We start from the raw sequence: 21,821 nt of genomic DNA on the forward strand, positions 1-21,821 counted from the left end.
TTTATTCTCCCTTTATTTACCCTACCTGTTTTACCTTATCTGTTTTCCCCTACCTGTTTAACCTATCTGTTTTCCCCTACCTACTTTTTTCCTATACAATTTTTCATGTTTTATTTTTTTTTAATTTTCTTTTTCAAAATATAAGATACTTTCATTTTTTAATAAATTTACAATATTTTTTTCCATTTTATTTATTTATTTTCTATTAGTTTTTTGTTTTATTTTATATACCTATTTTATTTTTTTTTTTTTTACTTTTTATTTTATTTTTTTTTTTTTACTCTCCCTTTCTCGCCACGATATCCAGTAACTACTGTAAAGCACTTAATCGACAAAATGAGTGCCTTTTTTTACAATAGAATAGAAAACAACTTGAATGACAAACTGCATGGAGATTTTTTAAATTATCCAAATTTTAAAAAATTCATTGATAATAATAATAATAATGATAATGAAAATTTCGAAGAGTCCAGAAAATATATACACAGAGTGATAACTAAAACACTTAATGCGAATTCAGTGAAAGTATCCAAAAAGGTCGATGAACGAATACTACAGGGAAATTCTAATAATAAATTTTGTTTAAAAAATATGGAAAATCGAAATAATAAAAAGGAATTTTCGTATAGCAGTAAAAATAATTCACAGATGAGAAGGAACAGGAACCTCAATACGTTTACTCATGGCAATAGTAACAGGAGTAATGAGGAAAATGGCCAAAACGATCAAAATACTATTGGCTATGAAAATAATCCTACTTACTTAAGTAATTCTAGTAGTATGAATAATCAGAGTTACCCAAACAATCCGATAGGTATGAATACTTTTAGCCTTCTAGATAACCACACTGCTAGTAATACAAAGGAGGATCTCGGAACATTGCCATCGACGCAGGTTTTTCATGGGAATTCGAATGAACTAAGTGATAATTTGAACCATCGTGCTATTAATTATTCAAAGAAAAATGAAATGAGCAATGAAAGTAAGAATAGGATAAATGAAGCATTATTATTAAAAGAAAAAAAAAATTTATTAAAACATGAATTATTTTTCTCGGAACCAAGAAACAATATGCATTTTGAACATGGAGATAACAGAACGTTTCGAAATTATAGTAATATTATTTTTACAAATGAGGAAAAGTTAGGTTTTCCAAGAAGCAGTAGTACATATAATCACCCATATGAATTGGTAAAAGGCAATGGAATAATTGAAGATGTAAGTTCGAGTGTTTTTAGTTCGAATGAATTTACTAATATGAAAACGAAAACAAATGGTTCGTTAAAAGCTAAAGGAGAAGATAAAAAGAAGAAAAAGCTAAAAGAAAAGAAAGAGAAGGAAAAAGAAAAAGGAAGAGAAAAAGAAAAATTAAAGGCAAAAGAATGTGAAAACGAAGAGGAAATAAACAAAATAAGGGAAAATGATATCGAAAAAATAAAAAAAAATCAAAGTGAAAAAATAAAAAAAAATGAAAACGAAAAAATAAAAAAAAATGAAAATATAAAAAAAAACGAAATCGAAAATATAAAAAACGTTGAAAACGAAACTGTAAAAATGGGTGAAAACGAAGATATTGAGCTTTTTCTTAAGAAACAAATATTTAACTGTGGCAAAATACAGATAGATACATATGGAGATAATTTCAGAAGTAATGTATTATACCATAATACGTTTGACAATAGAATTAGTGGTGCTATCAGTAGTAACAATTCCAATGTGAATACAAGCAGTATTCATAGCAGCAGCAATACGCACAGATATGAAGGAAAAAATTATATGTCACGTTTCCAAAAAACAATGCATGCAAAAAAGGAAAATAATAATTATCACAGACTAGAAAGCGATACAAATAAATATAAAAAGTACAATAATTTGAAGGACAATTTTCATTTGAATAATAGTCAAAGGCACTTTCATACCAACTTAGAACAAGTAAAAAATAAATCAGAATTCTTTTTAACAAGTGATATTGATGAAAAAATTTATGCAAACAATACAATGTATGATGATTATTTTACTATTGAAAATATGGAAACATGTGAAGATAAAAAAGAATTTTTTAAAAAGGATGGATTTAACAATAAAATAAAAAAAGATAATATGTTAGGTTTACATTTGTGTAAAAATTTTGATAATAAGGAATTACTAGCGAATAAGAAAAAATATTTTAATTTTGTTGAAAATAGTAATACAAACAGAGGTAACAACTATAGGAAAAATGAATATTTCAATGAAAATTGTATCAATGAGTTTTCCGTTGATGGTATTTTGAATGAATATAGTTTTGGTCGAAAGGAATATATATGCAATAATGTAAATGGAGAGATAAGAGGCATAGGTAAATTTAAGGAGAAAATGGATACTAATTCTATTGGGGGAAAAAAATTAAAGGATATTTTTCCTCAGAATAATATCATATCATTAAATGGTGTTAATTTTATGCCATCCCCAATGTATGATAATTATGTTGGTCATGTAAGTTGTAATGAGAATGGTATTGCCTCCGCGAATGCAGATTTTGGAATTGCATCTGTGCATGCAAATTTAGGAAATTCCCCTGCGCATGCAAACTTAGAAAGTACTGATTTACAATGGAATATTCAAAATATCGTCACACATGGAAATATTAGAAGCGCTGACATGAATGAACATGTTAGAAGAACTAGTGCAGATGGAAGTTTTAGAAGCACTGCTACCCATACAGAAAACGATGTGCAAGAAGAAGAAAACAAAACGATAAATACTATGATGAGTTCATATATGTTGAAAAGACAAGATAGCTATTATCAAAATAGAAACGAGATAATACATCCTTGTGATAAAAGTAAAAGTAATAGCAACAATATTGCAGATGTGAGTAGCATGTTGAACTCGAATAATTGCAGCCTGAATAATGAAAATGACAAAATTGTGAATAATAGTAGAAATGCCAGTATTAATATCTTCCTGAACAAATCAAACAATGGTGACAATTATAAAATCTTCAGAAGATGTGACATAATGGAACCAAAGGATTTTGTCGCCAATAGCAAAATTGTTAGTCATGTTAATGGAAATATAAATGGTAATGTAAGCAATCATGGGAATAACAATAAACGTGGTGAAAAAAATGAGAACGAAGAATTGGTAATTAAATTATTTTTCGGTAATTTAGCCCCGATAACTACAGAAAAGGATATGCACAATCTGTTCAGCAATTTTGGAAAATGCGATTCTCTTATTATATTAAAGGACAGGAGGAGTAAATCAAGAGGTTCTGGATTTGTTACCTTTTATAATATGGAAGAAGCAGTAAATGCAATTAAAAATTTAAATAATAAAATTATTTTGTCAGGTGCTCATAAACCTTTAGAAGTTAGATTCCCAGAAAATAAAGAAGAAAAAAAATTAAGAACCAAATTGTTAAATGCGGCAAAATGGAAAGGGAAAAAAATTGCACCTAGTGGATGCTTGCCAATAAGTACAGAAGATATATTAAATCAGAGTAGCTTACATTTGAATAACAGTTCAGGAGCAGTAGTAGGAGGATTGGCAGGAGAAAATGCAGGGGACCAGAATTCTTTATTAAATACTAATGAAATATCCTCGTACATTTTATCAGAGAATGATAATATTTTATATGATAATAAGGATGTAATTAATTTCGATTGTTCAAATTTTGACATGTTCGATCACTCGAATATAAATCATTATGACTACTCAGAAGATTATTCAGAATTAAGAAAATCAGTTAGCGAAACAACTATTGATATATTGAACTCAGATTATATGAACGGAACATATGAAAATAGCAATATATATAATAGTAGCCGACAGTGTTCTCATAAGCATGCACAGGAAATTTTATCAGATGATATGAATAATAATATGAATTTATTAATGCAAAGGAAAAATTATTGCAACTTTTTACCTAATTTTTTAATAGACAATAAATCATCTGGAAAAGCCGCTTCGAATTCGTTTCACTCCTTTGATGAATCTTTGGGAATAATGAAAAATTTTAATCATGATATGGACATGGAAGATATAAATGTAACAATGAATGACTTCACGTCCAGTTTAGAGATCAATTGTGCGAGGGATGAGCCGATGCACAAGATAGTGCACGAGGTAGTGCATGAGCTGTTACCGGATCTGCGATATAAATCAGTCAATATGGAAGAAGATTACATTTATCATGATAATAGAAGTGCTTCTTCGGGTAGTTTTCTGAGGATGGATGATGACAATAAGGGGAACAGAGTTGAGAAAAGTATATATAACGGGAATATTGGTAATGTGAGTAACTTCAGCACAAAGTGTTCCAATCCAAACAGTGGAGTCATGGATGAAGGGGACGAAGGAAAATCGTACTTTTCCAATTTTTGCAATGGGTTCCAAGGACAAAGGGATATAATGGAAGATATCAACAATACTTTTTTTTCTTACTTGAACCATAAAACAAATGTTTTAAATCATAACAAGAGTAATGATGATGAAGTTTATGATGAGAAGAGCAATCTTTGCAGAAAGGGAGATTTTCCAGGAATTGATGAATTAGAAGAAATAAACCAATTTCGATGCATGAGTGAATTGGAAGAGATGAACGAAATATACAAACGAGAAAAAAATGAAAATAGCATGAGAAGTTTGTTACTTATGCCAAATGATATTCAAGAAGTAGCAAAAGAGGATATTTTGATGTGTGAAATGCATGAAAACAACAAAAGTTTAACGAATCTTATGGATGATAGTTACAATAATATGAATATACATTATCTGGGTTTTGATTTATCAGATCTAATACAAACAAATGAAGATGTGTTGTTGCCAAAGAAAGAGAGGAAAAACAAAAAACATAACACATGTTATAACAATGATGAAATAATAAAAGATAGTAGTGTGAATGGAAAAGAAATAATGATAGATGATGATGATTATTATTATCAAGAGAGTTGCAGAGATACTAATAACATGTACAAACTAAATGTTGGTCACTGTCATCGTGCCACGGCAGATTCACTGAATGATGACCTCTTTGGTAAAAAAACTGATGAACTAAATGATAACTTAAGTGATGAAATGTTAAGAAATCTAATAAACCTTTATACCCAAAACAAATCTTCCATCATTACTTCTCACATGTTTAGCTACTTGAATAATGTCTTGTGCGAGATAAATAACGCCTTGGAGATTTTTAACAAATTTAATGTTAAGGCATCTATCAAGACTGTGTCAGACAAAAAAATTCTAGAGGAGTGAGCATCGTAAGTGATGAAGAGGTACTTCTCTACAAGCTATACAACACTGTAGCTATTTACGTGACGTGTGATGACTCCCGAATTAGGTTCATACAAATCTTTTTTTTTTTTTTTTTTTTTTAACTGAAGGAGAACATCATACGTAAATATATATACGTGTATATTTACTTGTAGATGTATATATGCAGATGTATATATATATGTATATACACGCAAACGCACAAGTGAGCACTGACTCTTGTGCGCAGAACAGGATAAGAGGATAAAATTGAACGATTTTCAAGGGATTATTTTCCCCTATCATAATAATCATCTACCCACTTTTTTCATGATGAACGGTGCCTTGCTTTTTGTCATTCAGCGAGTACGCAGCGCGTGTTCTGATTTTGCAAAAAGCCGATTGAAAAAATCGGCACATATATGCACACCTACGTACAAGTGTACCCACATACAAGTGTACCAACATAAAAGTATGCCTGCATAAAAGTGTACCAACATAAAAGTTTACATCTATATAAAATATATACGTTTTTTATACACACCTTTTTTTTTTCCCTCTATATGAAGTATTCAAGAAAAAAAAATTATTATTTTTTAGAGTATATATATAATTGGGAATTGCATAATTTTATCAGCATGTCTGTATAACCTATACCCTCACAAGTATGGACATTATATAAATATGAATTCAATTTTTACCCTACTCAATATGTATGTAAATGTATATATTCCATTTGCATGTAAATACGTGCACATGATCTGTCCTTTTTTTATATTAACTCAATTTATACATTGTTTCCCTGGTGATGTTTATTACTAAAAGTTAATTTATTTCCATGAATGACAAACAGCAGAGAAAATAAAATAAAATAACGAAAACGAAACGAAAAAGACCAAGCTCCGATTTAAAAAAAAAAATAAGAAAATGTTCTTATTTGATAATAACAAATTATGTGACTGACAATTTGCTTTAATGATTATATAAATTATGATATCCTTGCTTTAGGGACGATTTTTTTTTTTTTTTTTTTTTTTCTCCATCTTCCTAAATTAGTCTTGTAGAAATTCACATATTCACAACATATTAGCGTTTTATTTTACGCGTTTTAGTTATTTTAATTTAATGAATTTCATTTATTTTGTTTTTCTTACTCTATTTTTTTATATCTCTCCCAAATTAGCAATATAAAACATTTTTTATAATATAAAAAGTGTGTTATTTTTAGGTGTAAAAGTAGGAAATCATTAACATAGAAGAAACTCATATAGCCAGGTGCACTACCTACATCTATACTACAGCATGAATATTTATATTGCAACTATTTTTGCACATGAACATGCGCTGTATGTTCCAAACATTCGGTTCATTTGTGATTTTGCGTTAGGGGAATAAATGGTTAATCCCCTTTAAAAAGGTAAATACAAAAACTATTTTTTTTTTTTTTTTTCTTTTAATTTTTACATTATGTATTTAAAAGTGGGAACCAAGTGTAAACATGTGTGAAATGCGAAACAAATAAAATAAAGAAAAAAAAAAAAAAAAGTCAAATTATGGTTATTATTGTAATGGAAATCATGCGAACCTGTAATATGGATAAGTCATACTAACCCACATCTGTGTCTGTGAGTGCGTTATTCTTACCAGAGAGTACTTGGGGTTACATCTCTTTCATATCACACAGGTAAATAATGGACGAATGAAATATGGTAAAAACAAATGACAACTTATCTATTTTTTCAGAGGATTTTAAATTATCTATATACATATGCAAATGAATGGAGTGACTAATTATGTTTTTTACTTCTCCATACGAAATTGCAGCTACCAAAATTGCAATTAAGCTATCACTGTTAATATCGTATATTGCTAAATTTTGTTTTTTCAAATCCTGATTTGTGCATGTAATTATTTCGCATATTATTTTGCTTGTATTATCAAGGATGTGTATTTTGTCAATTGGATTCGTGCACTTTTCAATCTGCAATGAGAAAAAGGGTAGGGATATGAGTGTATAATCGCACAAACATGATAATGGATATACCTGGAAGCAGCTCTCATTTAGACATGTTGCGTTGTGCAAATGCAGTACGTGCATGTGATGTCCACTGCAAAAATCGGTGCTTTAAGAGGTGAAATGAGTTCAGCTATTTACATTTTTGCCTATGCATTTTTCTTCACCTTATTTGTTTTGCATTGTTTTGTTTTGACTTGTTTTACTTTATTTATTTTTTATTGCTTTTTCTTTTTTTTTGAATCTCCTTTCTAACCTGCTTAACATAGAAAGAAACCGTTTCTACGTGGAACAAGCTAATATTCCCTAGGTTTATTTTTTTTAAAAATCCCTTAATATCTTGTTTCAGGTTAATCATTTTTTCCTGAGTTTTATTTTCTATTTTTTCATAATTCATAACTAATTGTTTCCATATTATGCTATAAAGGCAGGAGTAGACATGCTTAACTAGTGGCATTTTTATGTCATTTTTTAAAATATTCTCATCAGTGTTATTTTGTAATTTCATTGTATCCTTCACTATACTAATAATTTTTTTCCCTATACAATTTTCGAACCCCTTGACAATGATATGTGAACGAGTAAATTGCAAAAGCTGATTGTGCAGAAATTCATGGCAGTTTACATTTTTGTTAAAAAATATGAATAATTTGTTTTTATCATTTAGTACATTTAATTCTCCATCTGATAAATCATTAAACTGGACATCCAATTCAGCATCATGAATATAACTCACAGGTTCGGCGCCTTCTTGATATCCCCCTTCTAGTGGGATGTTAATGGAAATTATTTTTAATAACCTATAATTAGCATTAGTTTCAATTTTCACAATTTTGCATATTCTACTTTCTTGAAAACCATACCCCGTGCATACATATTTTGCATCAATTTCGATGGACTGGCCAAGTAAATTTATATACACATTTTTTAAGTGACTTTTACAGCATATATGTTTTTTCATAAAATCAATATCTATGTTGATGTTTAGCAGCGTTTTGGCCTCAGGAAGTAATAATACATGTGTTTTGTTCGATAAATTTTCATGGAAATATTTGTACTTGCTTACTAGGATACTCAGCACTGGGTGAACTTTGACGGGCTCCATTTTGTTTCAGTTTCTTTTATTTGAATTTATTTAGCTGTACATGTAGGGATGTATTTATCTAGGTATATATATATATACATATATATATATATATATATATATAGAAATATGTACTTTTATTTAGATATATTTTTCCTTATTTTGCCTTGTTTCAATACAACATTTCGTACTTTTTTTTATTTCTCTATTTTTTATTTCCTTATTTTTTCTTCTTTTTTACCTTTTCTCCTGATGACTAATGCCTTAGGGGGTGATTGCAGTTGTGAGGACTGACTTTCCCCAAATGTGTTCGCTCTACTATTCATGACAATATGTTTATCTAAATTGAATTCAATATCATTTGATTGAATCCCCCTTTTGTAACATATTTACTGAAAAAAAAAATGGGAAAGTGAACTAAATTGTCAAATGTTTTGTCATAACTGTAGTCTATGCAGAAGTAGTGGGATAAGAAGTGGTAATAAGTCATATCAAAGTATTTAACACGTATGATGAGTATGTATTATATGCATTCGCTTTTCTGTATATCTTATCTTCAGATGTATTATTTTTTTCATAATGTATTTTTCTTTCTTTCCATGTTGTGAAGCATTTGTTTTTTCATGATGAGATTAAGATGCATAGCCAAAAGTGCGTTTCTCTCGTTAGTTGGGCAAAAATGGAAAATTGACAACTTGCTAATTCTGGGATTTTGCTACAAATTAAAAAAATTGCACTTATATTTAACATATTATTATATTTTTTTTTTTTTTTAATAAAAAAGTGCCAACGGTTGTCGCGTGCATTATCAATAAGGAATGAAATTAAATTTGGCACAGTTCTTGAACCTACTATTTAAAATAATCTTATCTATTTTTGACAATATAAAATGAGTTTATAGCTTTCCTTACAAAGCTTTTGGAAAATGTGAAAGGGACAATAGAAAAGAAAAAAAAAAAGTGACCTGACAGCTTTTTATCAATTTTTTTTATTTTTCATTTCTATTTTTCCTTTTTATTTTTCGTTTCTATTTTTCATTTCTATTTTTCGTCTCTATTTTTCGTTTCTATTTTTCATTTCTATTTTTCGTCTCTATTTTTCGTTTCTATTTTTGTTTCTATTTTTCGTTTCTATTCTTTTTTGTACAAAGTGCACTTTTTCAGTCATTCGAAAAGCAGGACTAAAATATCGTAATGCATATATCCGCTTACAATATAATTCAAAAACACATCACAAGAATGAAAGGGCGAAAGGAGGGTGGAACATGTATAGAATGTTATTACACTGTGCTATTTTATTCTATGGTGGTGTAGCACACATTTTGTTTTCGTTTATTTGTAGAGGGGTACGTAATAAAATATATAGAGCCCCATTTTTCTTTTCCTTTTTATTGGCTAAACTTAAGAATTTCTCTCATTTTATACATATATTATGTATCATTATTTTGCAAGTCAGTTTTGTTTGGTGTTTAAGTGTGAAAATACATATTAATAATTAATCGCACTTTAAAAGGTTGTATAGTCGAAAAACAGAGAGAATGTTTGTTCGATGTGAAAATTAAAAAAAAAAAAAAAAAAAAAAAAAGAATTAAAATGTGTTTTTATTTACATGTATTTTTCTTTCCCTTTTCTTTTTTTCCTCTATGTTTAAACTCAGTGCGAGGCATTATATATATTAATGTTCTTGCACGTGGTTATTTTCCACACGTTTAAAAGTGGGAAAAAGTAACAAAAAAAAAAAATACGAGGGATATATATTTAATTTAAAATAACACAATTATGAAATGACAATAAATTGATATACATGTTAATTGTAAAGAGGGTGTGTTCTTGCGTACATATATATATATAATGTAAAACATTAACTGTTTAGCGTTAAATGAAGAAAAAAAAAAAGCGTCTTCTCATTAAGAGGTGATGCTATTTAATTATATGTGTATATAATACTTATAAAAAGTACGTTATGTTATTATGTGTTAAATTATGTGGGGGGTTAATTCCTTTTTTATTTAAAAGTTTTTTTTATCAATTTTTTATCATTTTTTTACCACTTTTTTATCATTTTTTTACCACTTTTTTATCATTTTTTTACCACTTTTTTATCATTTTTTTACCACTTTTTTATCATTTTTTTACCACTTTTTTATCATTTTTTTACCACTTTTTTATCATTTTTTTACCACTTTTTTATCATATTTTCATCATTTTTTTTATCATTTTTTTTATTTCGTTTGAATTACATATGTGTTTAAATTGTCCTTTCTGTCAGTTCGAATGTTTCGCGTTTTCCTTGGCACCTTTGCCTCGCAGGCAAAAAAAGGCTTGACGATACTATAGTGCGTCATCCGTAGGACGTGTTGTAGGCCTGCAGATCGAGGGAGTGGATGATCTGTCTTTGTGTTTCCAAGGATTGGGTTGATGGTAAGACGTTGTTTAAAATCTCCATGCTGAACAATCTAAGGTACGGAATAAGAGAAGACACGCCTATGGAATTTTGAGCATATTCTATATGGTATTTTATGGATTGCTCTTTCCGCTTCTTTTCATGGTTTATTACATCTTCAAGTTTTACGTTATTCTTTTGAATAATATTTCTGTATATATGAAATACTTTCGGAATTGAGTTCATGAGGATGTCGTTCAAGCAAATAACGATGGCTGTTTTTAACAGATCGTAGTATTTGTCATCGATGTTCAAAATTGGGAAGATGCTGTTTAGGGGAATCTGCAATACAAGGAAAGGGGAATAATATGTACACACCCACATATATATATATATATATATTTTTATGAAAAATGCGCCGTTTAGATAAGTATATACACATATATATATTCATGTGTTCGGCTGCATAAATACATAGCACAGGGGTTGGAAATAGATAGAATATAGAATCAAATGTGACCACAAAAAGGGCGAAAATGCTATCACTAATGGTAAATATTACTCACAAAATTCGGCACACGCCATACATTCGGTATATTAGATGCATTGGGGATATTATTCCCAACTTTGGTGCAATCGGTATGTGTATTATAAATCTACACATTTGCAGAAAAGGACTAAACCCACTTATCGTATGTAAAAGTCATTGTTACCTTTCTTGTTTCTCCAAGATAATCATCTTTATTGGTATCAATGTGCCTGGTGTTATTATTGTTTAAATCAGGTGCATTATTCTCATATAACTCATCTAACAAGTCATGTTGCGTATCCTGCTTGTTCTTATGCTGATAATTCTGCATCGAGCCGTGTCTTGAATTATCGGGGCTGGAGTTGTAAAAATGGGTTAAATTATTGGAATTTATTTGTCCCTGTTCAGAATTGTTGTTCAGGTTACCACTATTCGTGGCTCCGTTTTCCAGCTGTGCTTGTCTGCGTATCTGTTGTATGGCTTCAATGCTCAATTTATATGCCTCTTTGACACCTCGTCTAATAACTGAATATGCTTTTCTATATCCATTAATTTTAATTCTAAAACATTTATTAGCTTCATCATATATCAACCCTTCAACAAATTTACATTTATTGACTTCCTTATTTATTCGTATATCCCTTTCTTCAACTGTTTCATCTAGTAGTCCATTAAAATTGTATGATTTATTTTCAGCATCAAAATTATAATTTTTAAATAAATCTTCTTTATTATTTTCATAATTATCTTCTGTTGGACAGGATACATTATTTGAATAAGAAAAGCATAAATTCTCATCGATGCTGTGTGATATTAATTTATTTAGCAATTCCATATCTGTTAATGTTTTATTGGTTTGGGCATGCACATCATATTCTTGGTTGTTAATAGCATTTTTTCCATATTCTTCCTCTTGTCCAAATTGTTCGTTGTACGTGCTTAATAATTTGTATAAATTGTCATTATTAAGGGTAGAAGTTCCACTAGAAATTCCAGCTGCAGTACCATTGCCAGTACCGCTTCCAGTACTAATGTAGTTACCACACTTATCACCATTATTATTACTCCTACTACTATTGTTGTCATTGATGTTGATGTTTGAACTATCGTGACTATCAATTCGTGTAAAATTAACGCTAGATATTTTACTTGTATCATCACTGTTCATGGAGCTTTTCATCAAATTAATATTTGGGCTCATACGATTACTATTACTATTAGTCTTCCCATTTTTATAATCTTCCAATTTGTTCAGATCCATTTTTATATCTTCCCCTTTTATGTAATAATCTTGACTACTGTTAATATTGTCAACTTCGTAAATATGAGTTGGTGAATAATTATTTGTTGTAATTCCAATATTGCTTATAGCACTATTATTGCTTGATGAAAGGTTGTTTCCATTTCCTTTTTTCATTTGATTACTTTTGTTATTATCTTTCATTGATGTATTATTTCCCCCTCCTGATGTTCCTCCTCTTCCTGGTGATGCTGATCCTGTTCCTTCATTTAGGAAATGCAGGAGATTTGAATCCATCATCATCATCTGCATACTATTTTCATGTTTCGATGATGGTGATGATGAGCCATAATTTCCTCCTCCTCTATGTCTTTTTTCATTATTGCACTTATTCAATTTTACATTAAAATTTGTTTTGTTTTCTTCCATATCAGCATAGTTGTCATCATTACATATACTGTTTGTGTTACTATTATTCGTCATATCTTTTTTACTATTACTACAATTACCTGAACAAATTCCACCACATGCTCCTCCTCCTCCACTACAGATTGCACCTCCCATTGTAGTACACATTCCGGTGCAAGCGGTTCCACAAATTGCATTACATGCTGCATTGCAAACGCCAGTATATGTTGTTCCACCATTGACACCTGCTCCTGCAGTTCCATTGGACTTTTTATCCCAAATATATTCATATATACTGGATGACGATGAAGCAAGATTATTTCCTTTTGTACTTTGGGTGCTTCTTCCTCCTATATTTCCTCGTGAATCAGTACAAGGAAAGAGATCTTTGTCATTATTATTATGTGTGATATTATATAGGGACATGGCTTTTTTTTTAAATGATTCTTCTTCTACATTTGGAACAGTGGAATCTTGTGCAAAAGTGGTGCCACCTTTTTCATCTTTAACAAGTCCATTATTATTATTATTATTTTTTACATTATATTTGTAATTGCTGGATAAACTTGAACTTTTCTGTGGGTAACATTTTCCTTTATTTGTTTCTAAGATGCGATTACGGAATTCTGCAGCTAATTTATATGCCTGAAAAACTCCTCTCGTTCTAACACCAAATGATTTTCTAAATCCACAAACACTCACTGTCCAATAATTTCTTCTCTTATCAAAAAACATTCCTTGTAATTTCGGCAAACTAGCGGCTTGGTTTAATATTTCACTTTTCGGTAATCTAACATTTATATTGCTATCTATAAGGCTATCTAATTTTTCATTACTTTTATTGGGGGATCTATTTTCCATGTTGTTGTATTTCTCATAATTCCTCATAACATTAACGTTATTATTATGCATTTCCATTGTGCTGGATGGCGTAACATTAGAAGCTGTTGTTGTGTTATCTCCATTCCTAGAATACGCTGCTAACATGGCATTTAATTCCATCCCTGAATTTTGTTTCGATAAATTAATATGACTTGTGTTATTACCATTCACCATCATCATTGTATCAATATTCGATTCAATACTATTACTTGCTAAAAAATTTGAATCATAACTTACTTCATTTTTTATTCCCCTTCTATGTGTACATATTGTAGTGGAGGTAGTGGTTGTCATAGCATCCTCTTGATATATATTGTTGTTATTTGTATGACTATACTGATTTGTTAAACTTCCTTTTTTTTCTATCTCAAATTTTGCATAGTCTATGTTATAATTTCCATCTTCATCGTTCTGCATATAATCATTATTATTAACTATTCGTCTGTTTTCGTGCAGATTTAAATACTTCTTATTTTCTGTGTGTCCCCTGTGTGTATTTCTACTACCTCTACTACTACTACTACTACTGGTACTACTGCTGGTACTACTACTACTACGGCTGCTTATATTTTGGTTCTCATCATTTCGCTCTTTCTTATTTCTGTTACTTCCACCACAGTTAATGTTACTTTCGTTGTCATCGTCGCTCACAGTGAGATCACTACAACCAGTATCAGCATTGTGTGCATTCCCCCTACCAATTGTTATTGCAGCTGCAGTTGCTCTAACTCCATGTTTTCCATTCCCGGTGGTTCGCTTGTTTTGTTTCTTTCTTTTCTTCGTCTTTTCATTTTCATCAATTTTTGGATGATTAATGTGATTAAAAAATTCACTATTATGCATGGTTAACAAGTCATTTTCCCCATTGTATTTTATTTCAGATGACTCTGCTGAATGTTTGTAGTTGTGATGTAGAGATGTACTGGTGATGTTACTATCGTTCGCACTTGCACCAAGGGATACGTCATAATTTGGTAATTCTAGTCTAATCAATTTCTTTAAATCTGCGTAGTTATTATGGTAACTATCGTTCTCACTTGCACTATTCATTGAGTTAAATTTTCTTTTTTCTGCGAATTTTCCACCATTTATAAAATGTTGTCTATAAACTGCATCATCTTGCTGATCATCATCGTCATAATGTCCCTTGCCCCCCTTGTTATCCAAAATTTCACTACTATTGTTTTTTCTCTTGTTAATATATGTTAATATACCATTATGATTATTTTCCTCGTCATGTTTCATTTGGTTATAGTCAATACAGCTTATGTGGTCTTTTTCTTCACTATAATTGGTTAACTTGTTCCTTTGTTTTCCATGCACCGAGTCGTTTCGCGAAGCATTATCATCATTGCAGTTATCATCATTGCAGTTATCATCATTACAGTTATCATCATTGTAGTTATCAACATTGTAGTTATCATTCTCATCATTCTCATTATTAACTCTGTTCTGCTGATCATTACTAGATTTATCGAACTCAAAGTTGTTAATAAAATTTCTAAGAGTCTCTGAGAACTCCTTATTATCATCAAAATTATTTGATTTCTTAATTTGAAAAAAATAATCGCAACATTTTTTATAAGACAAAATAACATCATTGTTATAATCGCGTGGATTAAAAAAGCTTAATCGTAAATTTGTATTCTTATCTTTAAAAAACACAACCCATTTTTTCAGTCTTTCTTCCCAAATTATTCCCTTTATCCAGGGTTTCAAGCTATGAGCCAATTTCGTCTCTTCGCATATTTCCGTTGCCCCCAAATTTTTGCTGCATTCAAAGTAGTTTAGTTCTTTGAACGTATCTTCTAATTGTGCGTGAGTGTTTTCCTCTTGTAAGAAACTGGCAATGTCGTAATGAGTTTCGTTAATATTAGTCGTTCGGCTGTTAGCACTCGTTTCATTATTAGCTCTCGCTTCGTCATTAGCACTTGCTTCATCATTAGCACTCGTATCATTATTAGCATTCAACAGATTGTCTGCTGTGGTTCGATTATCTTCATCGATTTGGTCATTCATTTCAGTTTGTGCTCTGTCACCATTCTCCTCTTGCACCTCCTCTTCCTCATCATTTATGGAGGATCTCTTGCCTGTTTGCCCTACTGCGTCGTTCTCTCTTTTTTTCTTATTCAAATATTCCACGGCATCAGCAAAGGCTTTGCATATTCCTCCCTCGAAGGAAAAACTGACCTTTCCATCCTCATTTCCATGTTCCACCCAAAAGCAGAGATTTTGCAAATCATGTGTAATTTCTTCAATTGAGGGAAATTTTTTTAATTCTTTGGATAAATAAAAATTAAACGAATTAACTCGTATTTTCGAACAATAGCTATAACCAATTTCTACTCCTTCTTTGTTCTTTACATAAACATGTTTTGTTATTTCGCTTCCATTTTCATCCCATAATTTACATATCCACATATTTTTTAATTTATTCCATTGTATTCCTTTTTTCCACGGGTATAACTTCATCGCAATGGAGTTATTACATTCATTTTTTTGTTTTTTTTTCTTACGTTGGTTTCGTACTGCTGTACTATTACCCTCCTCACCCATCTGTATTTCTGATATACCCTCGTTTGTTTCATTTTCCGTTTTATAATGATTCGTTTTATGCTCTGAATTATGTTCTAAGCATTCTTCATTCTTATTATTTTCATGGAAATTTTCGTCCCTATTCAGATTGTCCCCCTTTTCGCCATTTAAATTTTCATCTTCGTCAATATTTGTCTTCTTCGTTAATACATCGTTAGTGTTGGTAATGTCATCACCTGCTTCATCATTCATGATATCATTCAAATTATTTGTATTTTCATAGTCCCTTAATGATAACTCATTCTCCTCTTTATCTTGATTCTTGTTCATCTCATCATTATCATCATGCACGTCAACATCAGCCTCAGCCTCAGCATCAACATCCACTTCGACACCAACATCATCTGCTTCATTTTTTACCACAATGAAATCGTCATAATTTATAGAATATTCAATGTTTCTTTTGATTATATCTTGTATGCTGTTATTCATATATTCTCCTGGTGAAGAATAATTAACATTTTCAGTTATACGGTCCGTATTGGATACGTTGTTTTTACTTGTATTATCATCATTCACAGGTGATGTCGTCATGTTTTTTAAAATGTTAATTCCTTTAATAACTTTTTCATTATTCTCAGATTTATTATTATTGTTCTTTATTATATTTCTTATCATTCTATTAAAATTAAGTATATTTTCGTAATTTAAGTATTCACTAATTTTGTGATTTTTTCCATCCTTTTTATTTTCATTTTGAAAAAAATCATCATTGTTACGTGCTTTCCTTCCTCTTCTTCTTCCATGGTTTGAATTTACTTCAAAACTGTTGTTGTTTCTCTCTCTGTTTATGTTATGTTCCTCTTCGCTGCTATGATCCATTTCTGCGCTACAGTCCTGTTCTTCTCCTCTGTTGTCATTGTCTCCATAATATTGTAATAACCCATTTCTCTCTTTTCTGTTTTCTCTAACATTTCCACTTTCATCCAAATTTATAAATGGATCTAATAACCCTCCTCCATGCTCAACTTCCCCCGCTCCATCTTTGTTACTATTAAATTTTAAAAATGCTTCAAGCATTTTAGGATCTGTTATACCGGCACTTCCGAATCTTGACGTCACATTTTTATTATTATTACTTGAGTTCATGTTGTTATGTATATTGTTGTAGTCATCATTATTATTTCTTGATTCATTATCCTGTTTTTTTTTTAATGTGTGTTTCCTTTTTGTCATTTCCCTTTTATCATTTTGTTCGGCATCTATATTTTGGTTCAGATTACTGTTATTACCACCATTATTATCAAAAGATTTAGTATTTAAACTGTTTCGTTTAAGTATATTGTTTAACATGTGGTATGCATTTTTATCTTCCTCGTTTATAATATTGGAATTCAAAAGTTGAAGAAGTTTTGAATTATTATCATCATTATGTTTTTTTGAATTATTATAATAACTTATATATGGTTTTGTGTTATTGTTTTTATCGGATCCGTTGTTATTGCTATTATTGTTTTTGTTCCACAGAATATTTATATGGCTATCATAGGATGAGTTAATAACCTCATCCTTTTCCAAAATGTGATGATTAATAGGATTTACTGATGTATTACCTGATTCGTTGAATGGATCCAGTTTAAAATTGAAGTTATTGCTACTGGAACTGGTATTTATTATATTTTTGTTTGCGTTGCTTCTGTTCTCTCCATGTACGCTATTACTTGAAAATTTGTGGTTCCTCATTAAGCCATTGCCATCATCGTTGTCATTTTCAAAATTATTCGTGGAGTTCATCCGTTTTACACCATTATTAAAATAATGAAAATCATTGCTTACGTGGGATGTTTCATTTTTATAAAAATTATTATATTCGTTTGAATATGTTCTTTTCTCCTTTCCATTATTAATGGAATCTGAATCCATTTTTCCTACTTTTTGTTTTGATTCAGAAAGGAGATTCTCATTGTAATTGTTATTATTATTATTATATTCTCCACTACTCAAGTTTTTGCTTATGCCCTTATGAATATTGTTTTCATGGTGCGCTATTATACCGTTCATTTCGTCACTGTCAAGAGGTGCTACTAATTTATTATTTATTGATGAATTTCCACTATTATTTATATTGAATAATTTATTGGATTTTTCTTTACGTAATGATAATGACGATACAATACTATTGCCACCTTGTTCGTTTACATCACTTTCTGAATTCATTGTTCCTTTCATATTATCACCCTTGAAATTTTTAGCACTTTGATTCTCATTTTGGTTGACATTTTTACACATTTTGTCTTGATTACATACGGTCAGTTTGTTAATGCACTGAACAGCCATTTCATATGCATTATTGTATCCATATATATCTACTGGAAATTTATTAACTAATACCTTGTTATCGTAATCATATGTGACTACCCATTCTTTTTGAATGGAATCATAGGACAAGTATTTAAATATCAATTTGTTTTTTCCTTGGATGTCTGTTAAAAAAATAAAAATAAAAAAGGGTGTGTGTGTGGGTGGGTGAGGGAGATAAATGCAGAATATTTTTCACCATATATATCATATATATATGGTATATATAATAATACATACACAAGAACACATGTTATTGTCTACACGTAAGTTGCAGCATTTGCAAAAGAACAAGCGAAATGTACAGTATGTAATAATAGGGATAAATAAGTTTGCATATATTTTAGTACCTTTGAATCCATTTGGTATTTGTGAATTAATGTTTAACAAATTTAAATGTGATGTTTTGGATTCTCCTTGTTGCTTTTTTAAGTGTCCCAAATTGGCTGTTTCGAAATTTTTTCTGTGTTGTATAGCTAGTCTTCTGGCTTCTTCAAAACCATACTTATAAACAGGAAAATATCTATTGATACATCTCCCATTGATACATATACCAGATAACCATCTGTTTTGAGATTTGTCAAATCTAACTCCAACAACATGGGGTAATTTTTCTGCCATTTTGGCATAATTATTCTCACTATTATTCCCTAAATGTTTTGAACGACTACAACTAGTTTTACCAGATGCACTTGAACCCGTGTAAGTTTTCCCTTTATCTGCTCTATGTGTGTTATTATTACTGTTACTATTATTATTATGTTCCATTTTTACTTCATTCTTTATATTTAAAATGTCCTCCTTCTGACCTCTATGGTTCTTCATTTTCATTCTTTTTTCACTATCACTAGAATCTTTTATATTATTATTATCATCATCATCGAAAAAATCATTTTTCTTATTTTCATGAGAAATTGTAGAATCACCTTGCATTTCATTCATCATTTGATTATCGTTTCCTACTCCTTGGTTGTGGTTATATAAGGCATGATATTTTCTTGGCTCTTTTGTTTTATTAATTCCTGTTGTTGTTTCAAATCCTTCTGATGTTTCTAATCTGTTAAGAAAATTTATTCTATTTTTTGAATCTTCATTATTTAAATCGTTACTATAATCACTGTTGTAATAAAATGAGTTCATAGTTTTCTTTCTTCTCGCTCTTATTGGTCTTTTATTTAAATCTTTCTTCATCTTTTTGCTTTCTCTTTTCTTGATGTGACAATTTTTTTGAGGGTTCTATGTATCTAAAGGGTTTATCGACTCACTGGTTTTACAATCTATTGATTTATGTATATATCATAATATAAAACAGATGTTTAAACTATGTATATGCCTTCTCGTACGTATTTATATACATACATGTCTAGGTTTCCATATATCTTTACGTCAATATTTATGTACGCACCGATGTCTATGTAAACGTACGTATTGTAAAATAGTTGTCAATACAACTTGTAGGCAAAACAATTCAGGTACTCGTGTTGCAAAACAGGTGGCTAGGTATATATAGGTAGATGTTAAATGGGATATTATATATGTATATAAAAGAAAACAGAGAATTTAAAAAAATATAAATAAATTTAAATTAAATACTATTATTATTGCAGCATATATATAAAAAAATATATATATATATATGAATGCAACCACATATTATAGGTTTTTTTAAAAGACTCAAAAAAAAAGACTGCAAAAAAAAAAAAAAAAAAAAAAAAAAAAAAAAAAAAAAAAAAAAAAAAAAAAAAAAAAAAAAAAAAAAAAAAAAAAAAAAAAAAAAAAAAAAAAAAAAAAAAAAAAAAAAAAAAAAAAAAAAAAAAAAAAAAAAAAAAAAAAAAAAAAAAAAAAAAAAAAAAAAAAAAAAAAAAAAAAAAAAAAAAAAAAAAAAAAAAAAAACTAAATAAGGAACTATAAAAAGAACAACAAAGAGCGTTGTAAACAAAACTATAAAACGAATTACAAAATAAATTATAAAAAGAATTACAAAAATAATTACTAAGAGAATTATAAAAAGAATTGCAAAAAAAGGTTACAAAAAGAATTATAAAAAAAAAATACAAAAAGAACTACAAAAAACTATAAAAAAACTATAAAAAAACTATAAAAAAAACTATAAAAAAAACTATAAAAAAAACTATAAAAAAAATTTATAAAAAGAACTTGTAAAAAAGAACTATAAAAAAACTATAAAAAAAAAAATATATATAAAAACAATTGTGAAAAAACCATAAAAAAACTTATAAAGAAAAACTGTAAAAAAAAAGTTGTAATAAAAAAAGGTTATAAAAAGTTTCCTCTTATAGTTATGTATAAAAAGTACACAAAATTACGTAACTAGGAAATATGTTCTTCGTCAATAAATTTAAATATAGAAATAAAAAAAAAATAATAAAATGTGTGAACATGTACGTAAAAAAAAAAAAAAAAAAAAAGTGAAATTATTTGTTATATATGCATAATAGGACGTATTAAATAATCCTCATATGTACATAAAAAGCATATGGACAAATGTAGATGAAAATGAATTATGAGCATTTCTATTCTATACACTATGCATGGACGCGTTGGATTAATATGATTAAAAAGAGTGGATGTATATATATTGTCTACATTGCACTGACATATGCATATGTATATATATATACCTACATTTGTTTGCGCCTATATCTAATGTATCTATATCTAATGCATCTATATCTAATGTATCTATATCTAACTCATCTATATCTAACGCATCTATATCTAACGCATCTATATATAATGTATCTATATTTGTATTTTTCTATGTATGCAAATTCTAATTCTTAAATACCATTCGTAAAAATATATTAAAAGTAATTAAAAATGTAAAAAAACAAGGCAAAAAAGAATAAATAATGATAAAAAAATGGGATAAAAAAAAGGATAAAATGGTTGAAAAAAAAAAAAGGCATAAACGTACGTAAAAATGACCTATAAGTACGAAAGAGTAATACAACTATATTTAAAAAAAAAAAAAAAAAAAAAAAAAAAACAGTTTATTTCAGCATTCGTTTACATATAGTAAAAAAAAAATTTTATAAAAGAATACTTATATATATATATATATTATACGTACAAAGAATAAACTAATGGTAAAACTGCATCTTAAGTGAATGCCACATATATTATAGAA

The 21,821-nt window shown here is 29.1% G+C and overlaps 3 protein-coding genes across 3 annotated transcripts; 1 reads left to right on the plus strand and 2 right to left on the minus strand.

Moving 5' to 3' along the window:
- Positions 1 to 336: 336 nt before the first annotated feature.
- PGO_093550 (hypothetical protein, conserved) lies at positions 337 to 5,241 on the plus strand (the record flags this gene model as incomplete). Its single annotated transcript, XM_028687943.1, has 1 exon — positions 337 to 5,241. The coding sequence occupies one exon, from the start codon at positions 337 to 339 to the stop codon at positions 5,239 to 5,241; it is 4,905 nt and encodes a 1,634-aa protein (XP_028543744.1).
- Positions 5,242 to 6,898: 1,657 nt separating this feature from the next.
- Positions 6,899 to 8,357, minus strand: PGO_093560 (hypothetical protein, conserved; the record flags this gene model as incomplete). The annotated part of the gene is made up of 2 exons (XM_028687944.1): positions 6,899 to 7,219; positions 7,509 to 8,357. The coding sequence occupies 2 exons, from the start codon at positions 8,355 to 8,357 to the stop codon at positions 6,899 to 6,901; spliced, it is 1,170 nt and encodes a 389-aa protein (XP_028543745.1).
- Positions 8,358 to 10,676: 2,319 nt separating this feature from the next.
- PGO_093570 (transcription factor with AP2 domain(s)) lies at positions 10,677 to 19,861 on the minus strand (the record flags this gene model as incomplete). The annotated part of the gene is made up of 3 exons (XM_028687945.1): positions 10,677 to 11,060; positions 11,432 to 18,795; positions 19,021 to 19,861. 3 exons carry the CDS (start codon positions 19,859 to 19,861, stop codon positions 10,677 to 10,679), a joined length of 8,589 nt encoding a protein of 2,862 aa, XP_028543746.1.
- Positions 19,862 to 21,821: the final 1,960 nt, after the last annotated feature.

This window comes from Plasmodium gonderi, assembly GCF_002157705.1.
Source record: "Plasmodium gonderi DNA, contig: Chr09, whole genome shotgun sequence".
In the NCBI taxonomy this organism is placed as follows: Eukaryota; Apicomplexa; class Aconoidasida; order Haemosporida; family Plasmodiidae; genus Plasmodium; species Plasmodium gonderi.